Source organism: Notolepis coatsorum, assembly GCF_963971535.1.
Source record: "Notolepis coatsorum genome assembly, chromosome: 1".
In the NCBI taxonomy this organism is placed as follows: domain Eukaryota; kingdom Metazoa; phylum Chordata; class Actinopteri; order Aulopiformes; family Paralepididae; genus Notolepis; species Notolepis coatsorum.
The window spans coordinates 286,770,489-286,790,429 of NC_140165.1; the positions used below are offsets into that span (position 1 = coordinate 286,770,489).

The 19,941-nt window shown below is 45.4% G+C and overlaps 2 protein-coding genes across 3 annotated transcripts in view; one reads left to right on the forward strand and one right to left on the reverse strand.

Moving 5' to 3' along the window:
- bcl9l (bcl9 like) overlaps positions 1-2,194 on the forward strand; it is a 58,727-nt gene extending 56,533 nt beyond the window's left edge. For both annotated transcript variants that reach the window (XM_084326615.1, XM_084326616.1), the window contains 2 exons: positions 63-317; positions 430-2,194. In XM_084326615.1, the coding sequence (XP_084182741.1) occupies positions 63-317; positions 430-1,628 (1,454 nt within the window). In that variant the 3' untranslated portion in view covers positions 1,629-2,194. The remainder of the gene's footprint in view (positions 1-62; positions 318-429) is intronic.
- A 586-nt stretch (positions 2,195-2,780) lies between these two features.
- On the reverse strand, positions 2,781-9,109 carry cxcr5 (chemokine (C-X-C motif) receptor 5; the record flags this gene model as incomplete). The annotated part of the gene is given in 6 exon segments (XM_084310325.1): positions 2,781-2,849; positions 2,851-2,893; positions 2,895-2,928; positions 6,281-6,340; positions 6,343-6,634; positions 8,939-9,109. Coding segments are annotated over 6 exon segments (669 nt in total).
- Between the last annotated feature and the right edge of the window lie 10,832 nt (positions 9,110-19,941).

Here is a 19,941-nt window from a genome sequence, read left to right on the forward strand (position 1 = left end):
TTCAATCGGTCCTCATATTGTAGAGAATTCAGGCTAATCAAGTGTGGTGTTGTTCCTCGTAGGCCCATCACTGCCCCCCAGGAGCTCTAACTCCACTCCAATCAGTCAGCCAGGCTCTATGAATCCCAGCATGCCGTTCACTTCATCCCCAGACGCCCCTCCATCCCAGAATCCTCTGTCCCTCATCATGTCTCAGATGTCCAAGTACGCCATGCCCAGCTCCACTCCTCTCTACCACGATGCAATCAAGACCATCGCCACCTCCGATGATGAGATGCTTCCAGATCGCCCCCTCCTTTCTGGTGTCAACATTGGAGGTACAGGGGGGGGGGAAAACATTTCACCTGTGCTTTTGGAAAATATGACTGCCTCTAATTTATATTTTACGTGTATGTACTGATGTACTCTTGACCTCTTGTCACCCATCAGGACTCATGGGGAACCACCAGAACTCCCAGATCCTTGTCTCCCAGAGCTCCATGGGCCCCCACAGTGGCCCTCAGAGTCCCATGGGACTGGTGCTTCAAGGGCAGCAACAGTTGTCCCACGACGCCTCAGGACCGATGATGTCTTCCCCGAACCCGATGGCCATGTCTGGCATGAATGCTGCCATGATGGGAGGAGGACCACCTGATGGACTGGGTCCCTGCGATGTGTCACCCATGTCTCAGAACCAGATGGCCGTTTTCCCCCGCATGCGGCCCCAGTCCCACGGACCTATGCACTCCCCTGTGGGAGGAATGCCACAGCAGTTCTCCCAGTCTAACCAGGATGTTTTGTCATCTCAGCAGTTGCATCTGCTCAACAAGGGAATGTCCCACCAACGTCCCCCCCACCCCTCGGACTACTCTATGCCCATGGGGGAAGGGCATGTCCTGAGTGAAGTTATGCGAAATAACTCTCACACGGGGATCCCTGAGTTTGATCTTTCCCGCATCATGCCTTCTGATAAGCCCAGTAGCACCCTGCAGTATTTCCCCAAGAGCGAGCCACAGCAGAACCCACACCAGGGGCAGCAGTCCCACCAGCCCACCCCTCAACAGCTCCTCAAGCAGCTCTCTTCTTCCGGACCTCCGCACAGCGGCGCCCCCTCGTCAAACCCCCACATTGCCAACTTACAGAACATGATGGCAGAACAGCAGCTGCCCCCGCACGCCACGCACGGTGGAATGCGCCAAAGCTTAGGCATGCCTCAAGGGGTCTCGAGAGGCATGGTTGCGGGTGGGGGCATGGGCCCCATGTGCCCCCCTGGACACATGATGGGCAGGACAGGCATGGTGCCCCAGCAGCAACTCCAGCACCACCACCAGCAGCAGCAGCAAGCCATGATGGCCAACAGCCTTCTCCACCACTCGTCTCACCCAGCCATGATGTCCCCACAGCAGCACCCACACAATCTGATGGCACAGCAAAACCTTATGATGATGCAGGCCAAGCAGCGAGGCATGCCCATCCCGGGGGATCCCTTTGGCCCGCAGGGGCCACTCATGTCCCCCCAGGGTCCCATGATGGGCCCCCCGCATCCACAGTCTGGTATGATGGGCCCCCAGTCTCTCAGACAGCGGGGGATGTCTCTGGACAGTCCCATGGGCTACGGCCCGGGAGGGATGGCAAATATGCCCTTTTGATCTTGTTCCCGAAACTGTAAAAACCCTATTTCTAATAGGTTGCTTTCTCATTATGTACAAATGTTTTCATTAATGTTATTCCTGCAGTTGTTTAAAAAGATGAACATGTTAAGGAAAGAAAAAGATATCTGTTATAACCTTCACATTTTGGGGTACAACTGATGGAAGAAAAACATATTAAAAAGCACCGTCACATGGTTCAATAAGAAACCTGAAGCCATTTTCTAAAATAGTGTAAAATATGTATATTTCACAGATGTGTGTATTTGTTGTGGGAGAGGTCGGTGTGGGGAGAGGAGTGCCTCAAATTTCTATTTGTTTTAATATCATTGATTTTTTTTCTCCAACTACCAAACTGTTGTGCAAAGGAAAATATATAATATATATAGTTGCTGTATATAAGATGCAATTTGTGATTGTTTGCAATTGTTCTGTATAACTGTGTTTTAATAGAAGTCCAAAAAAAGAAAGAAAAAAAAAGGAATAATACTGATCTATCTATAATATGGTGTTTGTGTCAATTATTGTGTGATGGCTCTTGATTTTGTTGGGAAGGTTTTAAAAACACACTGATGGAAGGCTGCTGTCAAATGTGAAAACTTAATTTCAATATCAAACATGACAGCAACAGTCTGTGGAAAGCAAGTCAAAACAGATATTGGTTAAAAGCAAACCATTTAAAAAAAGATTGCACCCAATAGGCCTACACTGCACAAATTATCTCAATGAGCCTCATCAATATTGCTTGAAATTGGTAACTGCCACAATTTAGTTGAGTTGGAACACAAATATGCATGGATTCCGTTTCCAAGGACTCGTAATCTAAGTGTAAGTGGAAATTAGTTTGTTATATATTTTATGAATGAGGCCCTCTCTACGTCTTTACACTTTGAGTATTTTGCATCCTGACACATTGTATCAGATGACTATGCTACTGGATGTCACCCCCTCAGAAGTGGACGGCCGAGCCTAGCTTTCAGCTCTGAAAGACTGTCTTAACGACGTGCCCACAGCCCCATTCTGAAAACAATCGCAGGAGCTCAGCGTGGAATCACACAGGCAGCAGTGTGAGAACCCAAGGCTCTCAGTCACCGCCAGGGCTTGCTGTAATCCAGCATGGCCTCTACAGCTTTCAGAAGAGATCACACCCATCTAAACCATGGTCTTCACTAGCATGGTGACGTTATAGGGCAGCCAACAGAGGCAAAAGACAACAGTGACTGAGCAAAGCCAATCGAATGGCACCCCGTTTCTTCAGGCTCTGATGACCACCGCAGTGTAGCAGTAGGTGGGAGCATGTCTATATTCCACGGGTTCTATGTTCCCCGCTCGATATAAAAAGGATTCTATGTTCCCCGCTACTCCCGAAAAAGCGAGTTGTGTGAGGGTGTAGATTGTAGGGCTGCCTGTCGCGGTATGACATTTTCTCACCACGGGTTTGTGTGTGTGTCATCACCGCGGGATGCGGTGGTCCCGCACCTTAACACTTTGAGTGCCACGGACGTGTTTTGTCGTTAGTTCATGCCGACCTTTGAGTGCCCCCGACGATATATAGCGTTTTTTTTTATTATTGGCGATTTGAATTCAGATTTCATCAATCGAGCCTCACGCTAGTGTTGCAGACTCTCTGAGCTCAATTGGGAAGATACCGCCCCATCATATCTCCCTGTGTAACTGCACCCCATTACTTTACCCTGATGAAGGGGGGGGTGGCCAGTTTCCTCATTTTACTTTTCCCTCAAGCCAACTGAAGAATCCATTGTGCTCGCCGGCCCGGAAAATGTGTGGATTATGTATTTACAGTACCCAACACTAATCAATAAGCGTGATCGATATTTGGAATGGCGATCAGGAATTGGAATAATCTTTTTGGATAACATCTGATCTCAGGTAAGGAATTTATTTTACCAGTCTTAGGATAATCGGAGCTATTTTCACAGATATAAGCGTTTGCCCTATGCGTGTCTGTGTGTGCTGTGCGCGATCAGGAAATGAGAGAATCGATATTTCAGCCCGCCTCTATAGCGTGCATAAGTACACAAACTCATCCCTACTATTACTCCTTGACCTCTCAGCCGCCTTTGACACGGTAGACCACCACATCCTTATAGCTCGCCTCGAGCATTACGTAGGCCTTAGGGGCCCCGTCTTAGACTGGTTCCGGTCCTACCTGAGTAATAGGACCTTCTCTGTCCAACTCTGTGATCTCACTTCCTCTGTGGCCCCCCTCACCTGCGGGGTGCCCCAAGGCTCGATATTGGGTCCCACTCTCTTCCTCCTATACATACTCCCCCTAGGCCAGATCTTGGCAAAACACAATATCTCATTCCACTGCTTCGCCGATGACATGCAGGTTTACCTCCCCTTAAAGCCCACCCAAGGGAAGACGTCAATAGAACCACTGCTTGACTGCCTGGCAGAAATCAAGTGCTGGATGTCCGAAAACTCCCTGACATTGAACGAAGGGAAAACCGAGGTCATTGTTTTTAATAGTGCCCCCCCGCCCCCCCTCATTGACGCACTTGGTCCCCTGGGCCCAAACCTCTCCACCTCTGTCAGGAACCTCGGGGTCATCTTCGACAGCAATTTTAAATTCGATAGACAGGTCAGCGCCGTAGTTAAAAACAGCTTTTACCACCTTAGACTCCTGGCGAAGACAAAGGCATACCTCTCCCAAAGTAACCTAGAGACGGTGATACATGCCTTTGTCACCAACCGCCTCGACTACTGCAATGCTCTGTACACGGGCATCGACAAGTCCCTCCTCCGCCGCCTACAACTGGTGCAAAACGCAGCCGCGCGCCTCCTCACCAAAACAAGAAAACACAAACACATCAGCCCAGTTTTGGCCTCGCTCCACTGGCTGCCTGTTAGCTTCAGGATCGATTTTAAATTAGCACTAAATGTTTTTAAATCATTAAATGGCACGGCTCCCTCCTATCTGTCCGAGCTCCTGCACCGCCACGATCCCTCAGATCAGCTGACCAGATGCTATTGGTGGTACCCAGAACCAGGCTCAAGACTAGGGGAGACAGAGCTTTCTCCACCGCAGCGCCTAGACTGTGGAACAGCCTCCCCCTCAGCGTACGGACTGCCCAGACCGTACAGGCTTTTAAATCACTCTTGAAAACCTACCTGTTCTCCTTGGCCTTCCCCCCTACTTAACCACCACTAGACCCCTGGCCCTTTTATCCTCTTTGTTTTACTGTGTCCTACCAGTTTTTATTACTTTCATTGCTTTATTATGTTTTTAATCCTATATCTTGCACCATATTGTTTTGTTTTTGTTGCTTTCATTGCTTTGCTATGTTTTTTTTTCTTTCTTTTAATCTTATACCTTGCCTCACACTATTTTGTTTTTATCAACTTGCTTGTGAAGCACTTTGGTGTCAGCTGCCGCTGCCTGGAAATGTGCTATACAAATAAAACTGACTTGACTTGACTTGACATACTATCGATAATCTAGCGTTTATTTGAAAACGATTCATAAACGTGTTTGTGTATGCCAGAATATTCCAGTAAATGCCTTTTATCACGGAATCTTTATATTTTACTTGAAAACGAGGGCTTTTCAAAATGCTATCAAACGGAAATGAACCGATTAAAAACAATCCGTTTCGACAATGTTGACTGCAAACAAGTCATTGATAAGCGACAGGCAGATTAGACTCCTAGCCATAATTTAAGACAGAGATTATGCGTTCACAACGCTATCATTGAAGTGGGCGCTGGCATTTAACCATGCTTTACCATGTTAATGGCCAGCACTGAAAGTGATAAAAACTTTCCCCACAAAAAAAAATACATTCATAACAAACTGTAGTCTAACCTACAATCATTGTCATAAATGTGGAAATAATACTTGCCTACTAAATAGAAATACCAAGCGTCTTTCTAGTAACTAACGTGATTGATTTGAAAGGCGCTTTGTGGTGCTGAGGCAGAGAGCGAGAGAGAGGCGAGGGCCGATAGCGAGTGCAGTGTTCTTAATGAATGTGTTCTTAATTATATCTTCTATTTCATCATCCAAACAGCCAAATATGCGTATTTATTGAATATTTGTACATACTACTACTGGTGTTATAGGCATTAGACTTTGAGCAGTCATCGAATTACAGTAGATAGAAATAACACAGATAGACAATAAAAATAAAAACTGTTTATTGCCTTAAAATGGAACACAATATTAATAAGGACAATTAGAACTAATTAGATCTAAATAATAAAAAACAAATAACAATAATTTTGTATTAATTAACAATTAAATAGTCTAACAATTAAATAAGAATTAAAATAGCACAACGTTAGTGTGAAAAGTAAACAATAACAATTAAATAACAGAATATACCAATTATATAGACTTACGAGCGGTCTGCGGGACCGGGAACATAGAACCCTTTTCTTTTCGGGAGCGGGCGAGACCGGGGAACTTAGAGCCCCTTTTCTTTTTTTTCCGTGGAACATAGAACCCGGGGAACATAGGGATGACCCCCAGTAGGTCATGCCAGCCAGAGGCAAGACAAAGCAAAACACGTGATTTAAGAAGCGATTGGCCTAAACCCAGTTGTTTGCGTGGATGCCATAGCGGCTAAAGAAGCAGACGCGATTGGATGGGTGTGAGGGATGCTCGGTCACAGAGACCAAGACCAAACAGACCAGCCATAGTGATATACAGGTCAGGTGCACTGTTCTGGGATGCCGACCTTGCATGCTGGAATAGCGTGAACAACGGCCAAGTAGCGGTCAAACCCAATGCAGGCCAGGAGCAGACTCCCACACAGCAAGTTAAGACAGTTAAACATACTCACTAGCTTGCAGAGGAAACCCCCAACCACCCACCCACTGACAGTCTGCGTCACTGTGAAAGGAAAGGTGAATAGGAGCATGAGGTCAGCCAGAGTGAGATGCAGCAGATAAATCTCAATAATGCGTAGTGGGCCTCTGCGCTTCATGAGCAGGCCGTTCCCCGCCAGGCCGAGGAGAAACACCAGGCTGTAGACTAGAGGCTAGAACGCTGTGTGGAACATCTGCAGGCCGGTCGCGCCATCCTCACAGGTGAATTCATGAATTCACTCTCTGACGACGGATCATCTGAGGAATTGCCATACCCACTGGATGAACCCTCAGGGTAATCCTATATAAAGAGGTAGAATTGTTATGCTTAAGTTATAGGCCCTTTTCACAGCAGTCATTGTGGATGGGTAAACCATAAATATAGAGCAATGAATATTTTATTGAAGGAATGAGAAGAAACTAAAGCATAAAAGGCCTATTTCATTGGCAAGTTATTATACACAGAACTTCCTGAAGAAGGCTGTACGCCAATATGTGTTGGAGTTCATTTTAACCATGTTCTGTGTTAACTTGCCAATGACATACAGTAATAGCATTTTATCTTTTTTCACTATTAGTCCAGTGCCTTGGTTTTTTCGCATTCCGAAATCCAAATCCATATCCATACCCGGCCGACACCAAAGAGCACCTTCTTTTTGTTACAATTATTAGTTTCAAGAAGCTCTCCTGTTCCATGGTCTTTTAATGAATATTTTATAAATGTGGTTACAGAATAAGTACTATTTGTATTCTATATTGTCGTGTATGTTGTCTAATTACACAACTACATAATACAAAAATCACGGAGATGGAGATAGCGTTGAACCCATGGCTTTAATGACGTACCCCCAACCTGGTAGTACATTCATATGACCTGTGCGTAACGTAAGCATGCATGACAAGAGGGGCGTATGTAGACTAACGTCGTTAAGTAGTCCCTGTACTAACTCCATACATGGCTTAGAGTAGACGACAGAGTACAGCAACTTGCAATGGGCCTGGTCTACAAGATACACTACACGACCATGTTCAAGTTTCAAGTTTCTTTAATAGTTGTCATACAGAAGTACAGAATACTTTTGTACAAAATGCTTCTTACTGTTGCGCTCCAGAGACTGTGCAAGACAAGATAAGTATGAAATAAAAACATAGTAAAATTAGAAGTAATAAAAAAAAAGAGGTCACAGTGTTCAGTTTAGACATATGTACAATGTTCGATGCAGAATACTGTCCTACTTTGAAGCTTGTTTCTTTGTCGTTAAAATGTTTGAACTGTTTATCCTCCACGTCACGTCGCACATCTGGTTTGAGAAGGTCCATGTGAGATCTCAGGTTTCTTTTGAGAAACAGCATCGCTGGCGTCTGGTTGGTAGTGGCGTGTGTGGCATTGCGATATGCAAAGAGGAATTAGTCGATTTTGTGCTGGATCGGTAGATCTTCATTATCCATCGCTTTGATTGCTTTTTTGAATGTCTGCACAAATCTTTCTGCTAAGCCATTCGTGGCTGGATGGTATGGTGCAGATGTGAAGTGCTTGATTCCATTTCTCTTTACAAACGTCTGGAATTCATCCGAAACAAACTGGCGTCCATTATCTGTGCATATCTGTTGTGCTAAACCATTCCTGGCGAACACAGTCCTCAGCACAGAAATGGTCTTCTCAGATGTAGTTGACTTCATTTTTATCACTTCCGGCCATTTTGAATGCGCATCTACAGCGATCAAGAACATTGAGTCTTTGAATGGTTCTGCGAAAAATCAAGGTGTACTCGTTGCCACGGTGATGATGGCCATTCCCATGGATGTAGAGCAGCCTGTGGTGGTGAATTCTGCATCTTCTGACATCCGGGGCAGCTCTTTGCCATGTCCTCGATTTGCTTATCGATTCCTGGCCACCACATATAAGTCAATGATAGTGTCAATGATATAGTCAATGATCTTGAGGCGAAGGCTATTGGCTTCTCTGAGCCATCTGGAAATGTATGTGACAACACTGCTCTAATGCCGTAAGGTGAGGCATCACATGCTAACTTAATGGGTAAAGACGGATTGAAGTGAGCGAGCACCTGTTCTGACGTGATGAGACTCTTAGACTCCTGAAAAGCCTTCTTGCAGATGTCAGTCCACTTCCAGTATGTTCCTGCCTGAATCAGCGTGTTCAGAGGGCAGCACAGTTGATAGATTGGGTAAAAACTTGTGGTAGTAGTTTACAAGTCCAAGGTAAGAACGGAGCTGAGACACATTCTCTGGTGGTGGTGCTTTAAGCACAGCTTCAATCTTGTCCTGAGATTTGTGTAGGCCGTTCTTGTTGATCACGTGTCCGCAGTAGGATATTTCCTTTTTGAAAAACTCACATTTTGGTTGGTTAGCTCGAAGTCCATATTCCCGCAGCCTTGTGAGCACCTGTTCCAGATTTGATAGATGCTCCTGATCATCCTTGCCGGTGATAAGAATGTCGTCAAGGTAACACTGTGTACCTGGGACTCCTTGTAGTACTTGGTCCATTGTCCTGTCCAGATAGCTGGGGCTGAAGCTATACCAAACACAAGGCGGTTGTATTGGTAAAGGCCTTTGTGTGTGTTGATAGTCAGATACGGCTTTGATGAGTCTTCAACCTCCATCTGAAGGTAAGCTTGAGCCAGGTACATTTTTGTGAAACGTTCCCCTCCTGACAGGGCAGTATGGGGTAGAACACATAGTAGCATACTACAAGAACCTAGGCGTCCACAAAGACGACTTCAAACTGGAAATGGTAACTGCAGATGAGGTACTCAAAAAACTGAGCGCCCTCCAACCGAACAAGGCCACTGGCCATGACAACATCCCCTCCAAATTCCTCAGAGACTCAGCAGCCGCCATCACCCCAGTCATCACACACATAATAAACCTCTCCATAAAACAGGGACACGTCCCCAAGGACTTCAAAATTGCGAGAGTAACACCCCTGCACAAAAAGGGCAGCAAACTAGACCCAGGCAACTACCGCCCTGTTTCTATCCTTACATCCATCTCGAAAGTCATGGAAAAAATAGTATACGAACAGATCGAAAAGTACCTCGTGGCAAAAAATCTAATCTACGAATTCCAATCTGGCTTCAGAACATCCCACTCCACTGACACATGCCTTCTCTATTTGAACGACCACATCAAACAAGAGGTGGACGCGGGCAAATACTGCGGCATGGTCATGCTGGACCTACAAAAGGCCTTCGACACTGTCAATCACACCATTCTGATTGACAAGCTAAAAGCAATAGGTTTTGATAGTTTATCAGTGAGCTGGATACAATCCTACCTGGAGGGGAGAGAACAGATGGTGGAGGTAAACGGTACCCTATCCCCCGCCCTCACAGTGAGCTGTGGTGTTCCACAAGGAAGCATACTAGGACTGCTACTATTCCTAATTTATGCAAATAACATGTCGTCAGCTTGTGACTGCAACTTGTTCCTGTTTGCGGACGACTCAGCCCTGCTGGTCTCTGCCAAGAACAAGTTACAGGTTGAAAAAGCCCTCAGCTCGGAACTAGGCAAAATCTGCATATGGCTCGCCGACAACAAACTATCATTACACATGGGCAAAACAGAGTCCATACTCTTCGGTTCAAATGACAAACTCAGCAAGACCGACGGCTTCTCGGTTACAGTGGGTGACAATATTGTCACAAGGAAAGATGAAATTACCTACCTAGGTTCCATCCTAGAGGCTAATCTTTCCTGTGACAAAATGGCATCCAATGTAATAAAAAAAGTCAACCAACGAACTCGATTCTTGTACCGGATCTCCTCTCTGGTAAACAAGAATACCCTGAAGACTCTGGCAGGAGCACTCATTCAAGGGTACTACGACTATGCTTGCACCTCATGGTACCAAAGCACCTCAAAGGCACTAAAAAACAAATTACAAACATCTCAAAACAAGCTAGTCAGACTACTGCTTGACCTGACTCCTAGAACCCACCTCACCCCGGCCCACTTTGACAACCTAGGATGGCTTAGAGTAGACGACAGAGTACAGCAACTTGCAATGGGCCTGGTCTACAAGATACACTACGCGACCAAGGTACCCATGTACATGTCAAAATACTTCCCAAAGGTCAGTGAATACCACGATCACAACACCAGAGGGAGCTCCACAAATCATGTTAAACCCAGATTCGGCTCAAACAAGGGACTAAACACGTTTCGCAATTATGCCACATCAATGTGGAACGCCCTACCCAAAGCTGTAAAGGAATGTGAATCACTACCCACTTTCAAAAACACTCTCAAAGAACACCTACGGGAGACTGCAATTCGAAACTGGCCCATACAAATGTCTTAACCCAGTTGTACAGTAAATTACCAAGTATGGCTTTGTCAGTATTCCAATGTACAGAGTACAGTGTCCCCCCCCCCCTCCAATGTACAGCCCCCACCCACCAACCCCACCCCACCCACCCAACCTCCTCCAATGTACAGTTTCTACGTCAAATGTATATTATATACACTCTTTTTCTGGACACTTTTTGTATCACAAACAGTACTGTATTTGCAAATCTGATATGTCATAAATGTATAGATGTAGCAGTACTGTCTATCTGTATGTCATGTATGTCATATATGTTATGATGAATTGAAAATGGGGGACCCTGATGTAAACAAGACGAAAGTCTTTCTCTGGTCTGCATCCCCTTAACAATTGTATGTATTGAGCTGTACTGTACTGTACCCATTCTGCAATCTGTTAATAAACTTTTCAATCAATCAATTCAATCAATCAATCACATGGAGGCGAAGATGTCCTCTATATGAGGCAGAGGATACTGTATGGTGTGGAGCACTGCATTTACAGTCACTTTAAAGTCCCCACAAATGCGCACTTTACTTCCTGGCTTTGTGTCTGTGTTTTTCTTCATTACTGGGACTATAGGTGTTGCCCATTCACTCCACTCCACCTTGGACAGCACTCCTGTCTGTTCCAAGCTTTTCAACTCCGCTTCTACTGCGGGCGGATTGCATAAGGCACGGGCCGGGCTTTGTGAAATTTCGGGCTTGCATTCTCCTCGATCTCAATCTTTGCCTTCATACCTTTTAGTGTTCCCAGTTCCTTTCCGAACACTTCATGTGCCTCTGCGAGTATCTTTGACAGTCTCCCAGACGTGGCGCTCTTCTCATCTCCTGCTGACATACACAATGATTTAACAGCATGCCAGTCCAGTTTAATTTTTCTGAGCCACTCACGGCCAAAAAGCGGAGGACCCCCATTCGGTATAACATACATGTCCAGTCCAGCTCCTTAGTTTTGTCTTTGTATTTCACTGTGACCCGCATTTTCCCGTTTGGAGCCACACCTTCTCCGGTGTAAGTCTTCAGCAACACCTTTGTAGTTTTAAGAGCTATCTGTGGATACACTCTTTGTCTTTGAACCAAGATTCATCTGGATCGTGTGATGTCTTACCACAACGATAACATTGCTTTCCTGGTTTCAGTGACATTTGATTGGTTTCACACTCTATCACTTTTTGTTGTATTTCTGATGCTCCCCTTGCTGCAGTTTCCATAGATATTGCTATGTTGAGCGCCTTTTTATAATCAAGGTCTTTCTCTGACAGTAGTTTCTTCTGTGTAACTTCATTATGCATACCACAAACTAGTCTGTCCCTCAACGCATCATTTAGGCCTAGTCTGAAATCACAGTGTTCTGACAATCTGCGTAGCTCTGCAACATATTCAGATATGCTTTCCCCTTTGTCCTGATTTCGCCTGTGACACTTGAATCTCTCGGCAATTACTAATGGTTTGGGGCTCAAGTGGTCTTGAAGAGTATCCTGAATTTCTTTGAATGTCTTCTCTGCGGGCTTCACAGGTGCTAGCAAATTGTGCAGCAGTCCGTAAGTCTTTGCGCCCATCACACTCAACAGAACGACAGCTTTTTGTTCATCGCCGATTAGATTCGCCTGGCAATAAAGCTCCACTCTTTCAATATAACATGTCCAGTCTTCAATACTGCTATCAAATGCAGCCAAAGTGCCAATCAACGACAAAAGATTTCATTCAGTCCAAGATTATTTCCGTCAAACTAGCTTTGTGCACTTTTCCACTCGACTCACATGAACCTTATTCTTCTCACGTGTGGTCCGTAGCCAGCTAGCATGCCGTCCACACTTTACAATGCAAGTGAAGTTCGGGTCTTCCTCTCGGAAATCTCCTCTCCTTCGTGACCGGTGGCCTCCTTCGGTGGTTTCATGAGTGAAAAAACATAGGTACTTTTAATCTTGTCGCCAATTTGTCGTGTATGTTGTCTAATTACACAACTACATAATACAATAATCACGGAGATGGAGATATAGCGTTGAACCCATGGCTTTAACACTTTGGATGCCCCCCCCCCCGGGTTGAATGCCCATAACGAGAATTTTTTTTTTTTTTTTATTAGCGATCTGAATTCATATTTCATCAACCGAGACTACCGTTGGTAAATCAGCCACTCCAGGCGCTCAGATGTGAAAAAAGCGCCCCCTATCGTCTCCCAGATGGTAATTCACCCTTTTGGATTGGACTCAATGAAAAGGCATGAGAAAAAAGACCCGGACTCCACATTTTACTTCTCACGCATGTGACCGGAGTCGATCAGCTTCATTCTGGACCCTCAGAGCAGCGGGAATTATGTGTTGTACAGTATACGCGGTGGTAAGAACGTCCAGGGTTCGATTCCCGCTTGGGGACCAGGTTTCCATGATGCCAGTATACCCAGGTGGGGTATCTCCCAGGCCTTTCTGTGTGGAGTTTGCATGTTCTCCCCGTGCTCGCGAGGGTTTCCCCCCCGATAAGATAAACCCAATGGAAAAACATGCACAACAACAAGATCGCTAACGCTGTGGCGTCCTTGACGAAGACGGACAGGAGCACTTGGATTGGTCCCCTGGCGCGGCTCACGTTGCGCCTGTCTGCTCCCGGCTGCCCTTGGGGGGGAAGGACAACGGGATGGGTTAATCGCAGAGACGAATCGCATACATGCATCGCATGCATGCCGATTAATGACCTCTGAGCAGGTCCTAAATTATAAAATTATAATTATTATTATTATCAATAAAAGGATCGATTTTCGGAATGGCGATCAGGAATTGGAATAATCCATTTGGATACCATCTGATCTCAGGTAAGGAATCTATTTGACCAGTATTAGGATAATCAGACCCGTTTTCACGGAGATATAAGCTTTTTCTTTTTTTTGTGATATGGCTGTTTGACTCTAAGAGCGACGTACACATATACTATCGATAATCTAGCGTTTATTTGAAAACGATTCATAAATAGGCCGACAAATGACAACGTTCTAGAATATTACAGTACGGGGCGATTATCATGGAATCCTCTTTTTTATTTCGTGAAAACGAGGGGTTTTCTAAATGCTATGAAACGGAAATTAACCGATAAAAAACAATCTGCTTTGACAATGTTGACTGGAAATAGGTCATTGATAATGGGACGGGCAGATTAGACACATAATTTAAAACATAGATTAGGCGATATTAATGCTAACATTGAAGTAGATGTGGGCATTCAAGCACTAAATGTGCGCCCCCTGCTGGGCATTCAAAGTGTTAATGACGTACCCCCAACCTGGCAGTACATTCATATGACCTGTGCGTAACGTAAGCATGCATGACAAGAGGGGCGTATGTAGACTAACGGGAAAGGGGCATATTGGGAAACATTCACTTCACTATATTTACATCTTATCCTGAGGAATAAAAAAGTTTAAGTTTATTGAAATGATTCAGTCAAATTCTCATGCTCACTTTATTTCTAATGGCACTTTATCATACAAATTTGAATAGGAAAATAAATCCCCATAGATTTATATTCCCTGTGGACATGTATTCATTCAAATTAACAGGAAACACTGAATAGTCAATTTCCTGCTACAGTAGGCATACAGTAGGTAGGACATTATTAGGACTGTTATTTTAATGCAGTATAGGCTACATTTCTGATCAAAAGATGACTAGGTCCTATAAGATAGGCTACAACAAATGTATGGTTCCAAGTTGTTGAATGAACTTAAAGGGGCACTTCGCCAAAAAACAATGCTGATATATTTTGCACATCATCATTCTAAAATTCTATTCTATTGTATTCTAAAATGTGACTATGGTTTTATATTAACTTAATAAATAAACAAAAACGAAAAATCTACTTATTTCAACGAACATTTCAAACTAAATAACAGATTATGCACATAAAACGCTGAAAACAACCGAAGCAACAATAGTATTTTAATGAGGCTATTATTATTATCATTATTATTTTGCAACAAGTTAGCCCTCTCATAAATAGCACATATAAATGAATAACTAACTTGAACTAACTTAATAGGATTGAAGTGATATTTGGCTTAAAAAATCTGTCACCATGCAGGCAAAAAAAAAAAAAAAAGCCTGACGATATGCATTGGGCCGCGGCTCTCTGACGCCTTATTTTCTGGGTCCCGGCCTGAAAAGTTTGGGAACCCCTGATCTAGATGATAAGTCATGAGCGAAAACAGGAAGAGAAAAAACGCAGAATTAATTGAAGTCTATGAGAAAACTGCGTTTTCTTTTGTACACAGTTTACCAAAGTCACTCCTAATACTTTATTTGTTTGTATAGTACTCATACAGAAGTTGCAGTTCAAAGTGCGTCACAACAGTAAAAATATAGGCATAAGCGAGCATGAGCAAGGTAAGGTAAATCACAGTGTTTCACATTAGGACCTAGTATCCCAATAGGTTCTCTGTTTACAGTTTCATTCAGTAATAAAATTATTCGGTTTAAAAATAGTCTAAGAATTATAAAATGGAACAGACATACAACAGGGTATTTAACATAGAACAGTGATAAAATAGTTCAATTTTGGATTACAACAGAGCAGTGCTCTTCATTATAGTAATATTCAATATTCAAGGGGCTTTCACAATTATTACATTTTGTAATAATAATGGCACACAGTCATAAATTCATCAACATGCGCATTTGTTATCAGCAGCGCCAACGCAGAGGAGAGGGGGGTGGGGGATGGGACTGCGACTGGAGGGGCTGGGGGTGGGGGGGTGGGGGCGAGTGCAACGAGCCAAGTCTGGATGTGGTAGGTGGTGTTGCGTAGGAGGAACGCTATGTCTCGACTCCCCGACGTGACCTTGTGAGTTCCATAGGCTCCAGTACACTTGAGAGTGGGGGGGGGGGGGGGCATCGGGCAGTGTCGGATTGATGGGCAGCGAGTCTCTTTACAAGTTCCATGTGGAAGGCTTCCAGTCTGTCCATAGCTATCTCCATACGGTTATCGTGTTTCCGAATTAATCTTGTACAGAACCAGATCCTGATAGCGATCGCTCCCATGCCGGTCAACATGAATGTGAGGATGTACAAATCCTCCACATCTTCAATCTCAAGAGAGTGAAGGCAGATTGATCCCTATTTATTCCAGCTGTCAATCGCAAAGCCTGCTTGAAATGTCCCAACTGGACACAGCGGATCAGCTGCTCTCTGCTTCCTTGAAGAAAAAATACGATCAATCGCTGCAAATGACCAGCTTACTAGTTGATCCATATTGTAGTTTGAGTAGGGAGTCAAGTCTGTTGAAGAAGGTAGAATCGACACGTCTAGACCAGTTACAGGAAGGCAGTGAGGGCTGGCGATAGGAACGACCTCGACGGTCTAGGGAGTGGAGATGTGACTTTTGTCGGCAGAGAGGAGGGAGGAGGTAGCGAGATAAAATTAGCATAGAACCGACACATGAATTTGATAGGAATTTTCATTTAAATGCCTGAGCAAAGAAGTAGGTTTTAAGCTGTCTTTTGAAGATATCTAGTGTGTTGGCTTCTCTGATGTTTTGGGGTCGTTTATTCCATCGTTTTGGGGCATAGTTGATAAAGGCTGCATTACCAATCCTTTTTTGACTGTTTCTGGGAGCCTCTAGTAGTCCAGCAGTTGATGATCGCAGCGTTCTTGCTGGCCTGTAATTTATTAGAGTGTTGGTGATGTAGCTAGGTCCCTGTCCATTTAGAGCTTTGTATGTAAGCGCCAGTGTATCGGACAGGGCCCAAATCAAGTGAAGGCCCTTCCCCCCTTTGGCACGCCGCTCTGAAGCACTCTCCTCAAGAGGCTACCCCCCCACAACACTGTGGGGCCAGTCGGCGTGCCGGGGAGATAACCCTCCAAGGAGGTTGATCCCTCAATCCAGGCAACAGGCCCCAAGAGCAGAACTCGACCTGTGCCTGGAGCACTGCGGACTAGACAGACGCTTAAGGGTCTACTGCAGTCGTGCCCAACCAGTCGAAAAATACTGAAAAATATATTCACAGTATTCACAGTGTCATAAGGTGCATAAGGCTAGTATTAGTAGTAATAGTATTACCCATTCAATATGCACATGACAGAAAATATTATATGGCATATAATATTTTCTGTCATGTGCATATTGAATGGGTAATACTATTACTACTAATACTAGCCTTATGCACCTTATGACACTGTGAATATATTTGTCAGTTAGTTAGATAGTAAATTATATTGACATTTGTTTACACTGTTTGCTTGTGTTGTTTTTACTACCTGTACCCCCCCCTTCCCCCATGCTGATATTATGCCTGAATTTCCCCAAGGGGATCAATAAAGGAATATCTTATCTTATCTTAGCCGAGAGTAGGACAAATTTGGGCTGGTAGCTCTCGGCTAGGTGGCAAATTAAAAAGTAGATCTTGGTTCAAAAAAGGTTGGGCACCCCTGGTCTACTGCAAGAACAGTATCCCGGCGGAAGGGGTGTTCGGTATGCTGTGCACCATGTCACAACCTCCACAAACCCGACCCCGCCAATTCCAGCGGGTTCGAGGTTCAAAGAAGAGGCTGACACAATTGGCAGACGTCATGAAAGATGCGGGGGCATACTCTCTGGCAGACGGGGTCAGGCCCGGCCTCAACCCGAGAGTCGGCTCTGCTACCAACACACCGGGGAACCAACCACCCCCCTATGTTTAGTTTAACAGGAGGCGGTAGTTGCCTTAACCCACAAAGAAAACTCAGAAACATAACTGCGTGTATACACAGGCTATACAAGCAGCACAAGTGTTTCAGTTTTCAAAGGGTTAACCCAGGCCAACAGGTCGACGAGAACGAGTTCGGACCTGGGCCCGGCGGACCGGGACCTACACAGGGATGCCTAGAGGAGTTGACAACGACCTCCCCGACAGCCCCCTCCCATCCCCGTCCTAGCAGGGAGGGAGGGGTGAAACAAATGGAGAAGGACCAAGCCCCCTAACATAGCGCAAGGTACAACACAGTATGGACCAAGCACGTCACTGTTAAGGGCAACTCGTGGTGGCATACATATGACACACACATCCACGACATCAATCCCTGTGACGCCCGGTCCGACCCGGCATTTTCCCCCCGGAAAAGCACAAAGTCCTTCGGGGGACCAAGACCTGTGCCCCGGCGGGCAACGGGTTAAACTGACCTGGTCCGGTGCAACCAGAACCAGTCCTGTGTCCTAGTCACACCGCCATCCCCAGTCCTAAGAGGGGGGTAGGTACTCGTGTCGATCCAAAATATCACAGAGGGCGCCACCAGGATGGTCAGTACGCGAACGCACTGCTCCTGGTGGCCCACCTCATGGGCGTGAGACCCCTCCGCCAATGTCTTGATCTACTCCGTCATCTCCCCCCTTCCTCTCTTCCCAGGAGCAGTCGCATTTTTATCTCCTCTCCCTCCTCCAGAGAAAACACCTCAAGGCCTCTCTCTTATCCGCTTGGAGACGTCCGTACCAGCCCTTACAGCTCGTTTTTCACCGGAGCCTAGATCTGCACTCGCTGGAGAACGCTCAGACGTTTTGGCCTTTTTCTTCTTTCTTTTTACAGCAGAATCCTCAACTCAACTCGACTTTTGACCGTAATATGGATCTAATAAGCTGGGCTTTTACAGCGATTGATCGCATATTCTCTACAAGGAAGCAGAATGCGGATGACCCATTATGCCCTCTTGGGAGCTATCAGGCGGGATACACCATAAATTCTTACGGGACCTGGCTCGCAATATGCTTTTTCCCACTGGAGATAAACGACGTTGAGGACGTATATCTTCTAATTATCATGCTGCTCGGCCTGGGCACCGTCAGCTGCTGGATCTGGTACTGTCTGAAGCTAATTCGGAAGAAGTTGATTTCCCTGGCCAGGGATCTGGCCGGGATCAAGGAAAACCTTATGGAACTGTTTAAGAAGATCGCTGATCTAAGTACCCTGCGCGGTGATGAACAATTGAGCTCCAAGACCATGTTGGAAAGAGGCGAACTCTATCATGTAGACGAACAGTCATGCTTGAAGACAATTCTTGAGAGACTTGCTTCTAACCATGCGGAGGAACTTTCGCGGTCACAGGCCATACTGGACATCACGTCGGAAATCAGGGACGTGAAAATAAGAATGCCACCGTACCGTAATAGGGGATACGACGATGGTGACGATGATTAGACAAAATTGACCTGATTTTAACTATATGCGGCATATCTGCCTCGAGCTGCATCTGTTATCACCCCCCCCCCCCCCCCCTCCCCCTTCCCACACCCTCCTTATCCTTTCTGCTGTGGAACGGACCGAGGCCAGGGTCAACGCGGAGGAGTTGACTCGCCGGCGATGTGTGATTCTGGGAAAGAGGGGACGGTCTGTACTAGCTGGAAGCGATAAGATTGATGAGGCCCCCCCCTACCCCCACCCCCCCACCCACCCCCCTCCACCCCATCCGCACCTGCTGTTGTGACTCATCTGGCGCCACAGCCATACGTAGGCTGCCTCTGATGCTCGACGGTGGGCCCCCCCCCCCCCCTTGACTGCTCCACAACCAAATTCCCTAACCTTATTAGTCCACCCCTTATGACCCCTCACCCCTGATACGATGCAACAACAAAGCAGAGCCATGACACCAGTTGTAGCGCGCTACATGAAAGCGCATATACCTGTTAGGGTAATAGCTTCACATTCTGCACGCCAGCCACAGACGATAACCTTGTTTGTGCAAAAAACTGGCTTTATACACGGCTCAGGCTCATGTGCAAAACTTGCCACCTGAATCTTTACACCTTTACCCTAAAGTAAAGAAAAAACACAGACCAAAGAGAGGGGCCAAAGGCCTTGGTACAAGAGCTATATATGTAAAACTTCTGTAGGCTAACACCCAACCCAGCTCCAGCTGTGGACTCAACCACGTTGTCTAAACGTTACATGAACACACACACATCATACTTCTCATCATACAACAAAAAAACCCAGTTCATTTTACTCACGTAAAAAATAACGCTGTTTTAAGGTAGAGAGAAAGACATAAGCCTTGGCCAAATGCTAGAACCTAAGCTATACAAAATAGCGACCAAGACAATTTTCACACAGCACACGTCGTATCTCCAAATGCAAACTGTATGTTTTTTTTTTATCTACTTTTTCTCCCCATTTTCTATTTTTCTCCCATCCCAATTT